Source organism: Pholcus phalangioides, unplaced genomic scaffold (genome assembly GCF_987345545.1).
Source record: "Pholcus phalangioides strain wild (caught in Gottingen) unplaced genomic scaffold, Ppha-v1.0 ptg000012l_1, whole genome shotgun sequence".
Classification (NCBI taxonomy): Eukaryota; Metazoa; Arthropoda; class Arachnida; order Araneae; family Pholcidae; genus Pholcus; species Pholcus phalangioides.
Window position 1 is genome coordinate 3,533,123 of NW_028301605.1, and position 2,738 is coordinate 3,535,860.

Here is a 2,738-nt window from a genome sequence, read left to right on the forward strand (position 1 = left end):
CACTACCCAGTTATCATTACCTTACAATCTCTGTTCACAAACCAGTAATTATAAACCATACCAAGAAATCTGAAGCTATGCAAATTGGTAGGGGGTTTCAACAAATCCACAAAATTAAGCTAAACCTGGCAGGCTAGCTAACCATGCTCAAAAAGATTGAATATGAAGCTACTAGGCTCAATGCATGTTTATCACTGCCACATTAGTATGTTTCCTTTATTATGTGTAAGCGTAATTTTTGAGCTCGACATAAGTAACAACAATGCGAAGTGTATTTAATATAACACTTTTTTGCTAAAAAATGAGCAGAAGTTGAAGGTTCATACGAGGATCTTGATATAGCGTATCGATAAATATTGCGATATCAAGTGTTCACTGAATCATGGATCCTCGATATTACAGTGAAACTGGCATCTATGCTAGAATCAAACGGGCCGAAGCCCTACGAGAGTTGCATCTGAAAGTCGATCCGACCATGGAAGACGACGATTCCGCAACCAGCGTTGACGACGAGGACGACTACGCAGATGTCTTCGTAACTTCAGACTCGAGTATCGAGACGTCTGCAGATTATTGTCGGATGAATAAACTCTGCCGTTATTTGAGGAAGGGTGCCCCGATCCTGGCGAAGCTGGCGATGGTCTGCATGCGTATGTGTGGCCTCGAAAGCCCAGGCACCATACAGGCCCTAAAAAACCACAATGCGATCAACATGATGATGAACCTGTTGGAATGTAACGACACGCAAGTCCAACTCGCTGCGCTGCGTTGCCTCAAGATGATCTCGAGGACGAAGATGATAAGGTACGAGATCGTCTACTACGGTGGGTTGGAATCTCTCGTGACGCTTCTCTGGCAGCGTTGCCTGCGGGTGAGGAAGGAAGCGGCCGAGGCCATAAGGCTGATATCGGTCCACCGCAGGGCTTGGCGCATCGTCAGGAAATACTGCGGTATCCAGTTCTTGACGAACATGATCGATATTCCGAGGAGGATCCTGCAGAGACATCCGGGGAAGTTGAGAGATAACGAGATGCAGCTAGTGGAATCGGCCGTGGTTGCGTGTGGCGCTCTGCAAGCGCTTTGCGAGTACGCGGACAACCGAAGGGTGCTGTGGAGTTCAGGAACGTTCCATATATGTCGTAAGATATTAGCAAGCCCCCACGTGGAGCTGGTGATAGCTTGCATGACGCTGATGCAACAGTGCGCCATTGAAGAGCCCGTCAGAGTGGAATTCAGGGAATCCGGGCTACTTCATGAAATACGTAGGTCTTTATTCTCGAACCACCAAGGACTGATGCAAGCGTCAGCTCAGACGTTATTCAAATGTGCGGAGGACTACCATTCCAGGGAGTTTTTCGGTGAAGTCGGCTATGTGGAGAAGCTGTGCAACATATTGAGCACTTCTGAGTACCACAGCGACGCCAAGCTCATGGCTTCTATAACCGGAGCGCTTTGGAAATGCTCCAAGAGCCGTCCCAATGCGCAGATATTACATTCCCAGAACATTGTTCAGCTGCTTACCCAGCTCATACTGTCACAGCCGCTGGAAGTCCAAGTTCATATCGTCGGCTGTCTCGCCAATTTGATCAAGGATCAGAAAAGTTTGGCCTTGGCCAGGAAGAATGGTTTCATCGAGATCGTGGCTGGGCTGATGAATACTTTCCATCCGCCACTGATCAAGAACTTGAACAAAGCCATCGCAGAAGCTTCAAAGGAGCCCGAAAGCATGGCCATAATCGAGAAATACGATATCATCCGATTGGTGTGGTCACACCTGAAGAATGAAGACCTGTCAGTCATCAGCAATACCGCTTGGAAACTGCACTCTATACTGACGAATGTGAAGGACACCTATGTTCACCTGCGGACTCTACTCGGTGGGCTCCAGCTGGTCATCAACCCTCTTTCTTTGATATACACAAGTATTCTGACCCCAATTTGTGCCATCGTATCCGAACTCGCTGACGACACCGGCAACGTGCCGATGCTCACCGACTTCCATGTAGTGTATTACCTGTCCAAGTTGAAGAGTACCCGGTGTAAAAGGCTCCGTTACTACCTCTGCTTGGCGATCGCCCGTTGTTGCCGGTACAGGCAGAATAGGCAGGAGTTCGCTGAACGCGGCATTCTGCCAAACCTGCTGAAGTTCCTGAAAAGCAAGACGCCTATGGTGAGACATGCTACTTGCCACGCCTTGTACCAGATGTCTCTCCTGCCGAAGTGTTGCGCGGTCATTCACAGGACGAAAGGAATCTTGGGTGAGCTGACGGGTCTCATGGACAGTGACGACGAGTCGGTTCAGGTTCTGGCTGCCAGCACCCTACTGAACATCCGGTATTTCTCCATGTTCAGGGAAGACACTTGTCCTAAATTCTTGGAGAAACGAATAGTTCGGATTGAAAGAGGTTTTTGGAAATATGAGAAGTAGTAATAATATATTACTTTCTATATTGGTTTTCAAGCTCTCAAGCTATCTTATTGAATTTTGGTTTGATATGCAACATTAAAGAGCTGAAAAGAAGTTTCGAAGTCTTTGATTAATCTTCACCTGACCCACTCGGCCGTACAACGACCATGCACAAGTCTATATAGCACTTAAAGCAGAGGTTCTTGACCTGTGCCGCAGGGAGTTCCGAAATGGGTAGTTCAAATCCCCTTAACAACAGGGGCTCTTGATTTGCGGGGCTTCCGTAAAGTGTCGTATGAATCCACTTACAGCCCAAGGGTTTTTGAGACAT

The 2,738-nt window shown here is 47.7% G+C and overlaps 1 protein-coding gene across 1 annotated transcript; it reads left to right on the forward strand.

Annotated features, from left to right (window-relative positions):
• The first annotated feature begins 382 nt into the window (after positions 1 to 382).
• LOC149079160 (armadillo repeat-containing protein gudu-like) lies at positions 383 to 2,428 on the forward strand. Its single transcript, XM_089240412.1, has one exon. It carries the CDS (start codon positions 383 to 385, stop codon positions 2,426 to 2,428), a length of 2,046 nt encoding a protein of 681 aa, XP_089096538.1.
• Positions 2,429 to 2,738: the final 310 nt, after the last annotated feature.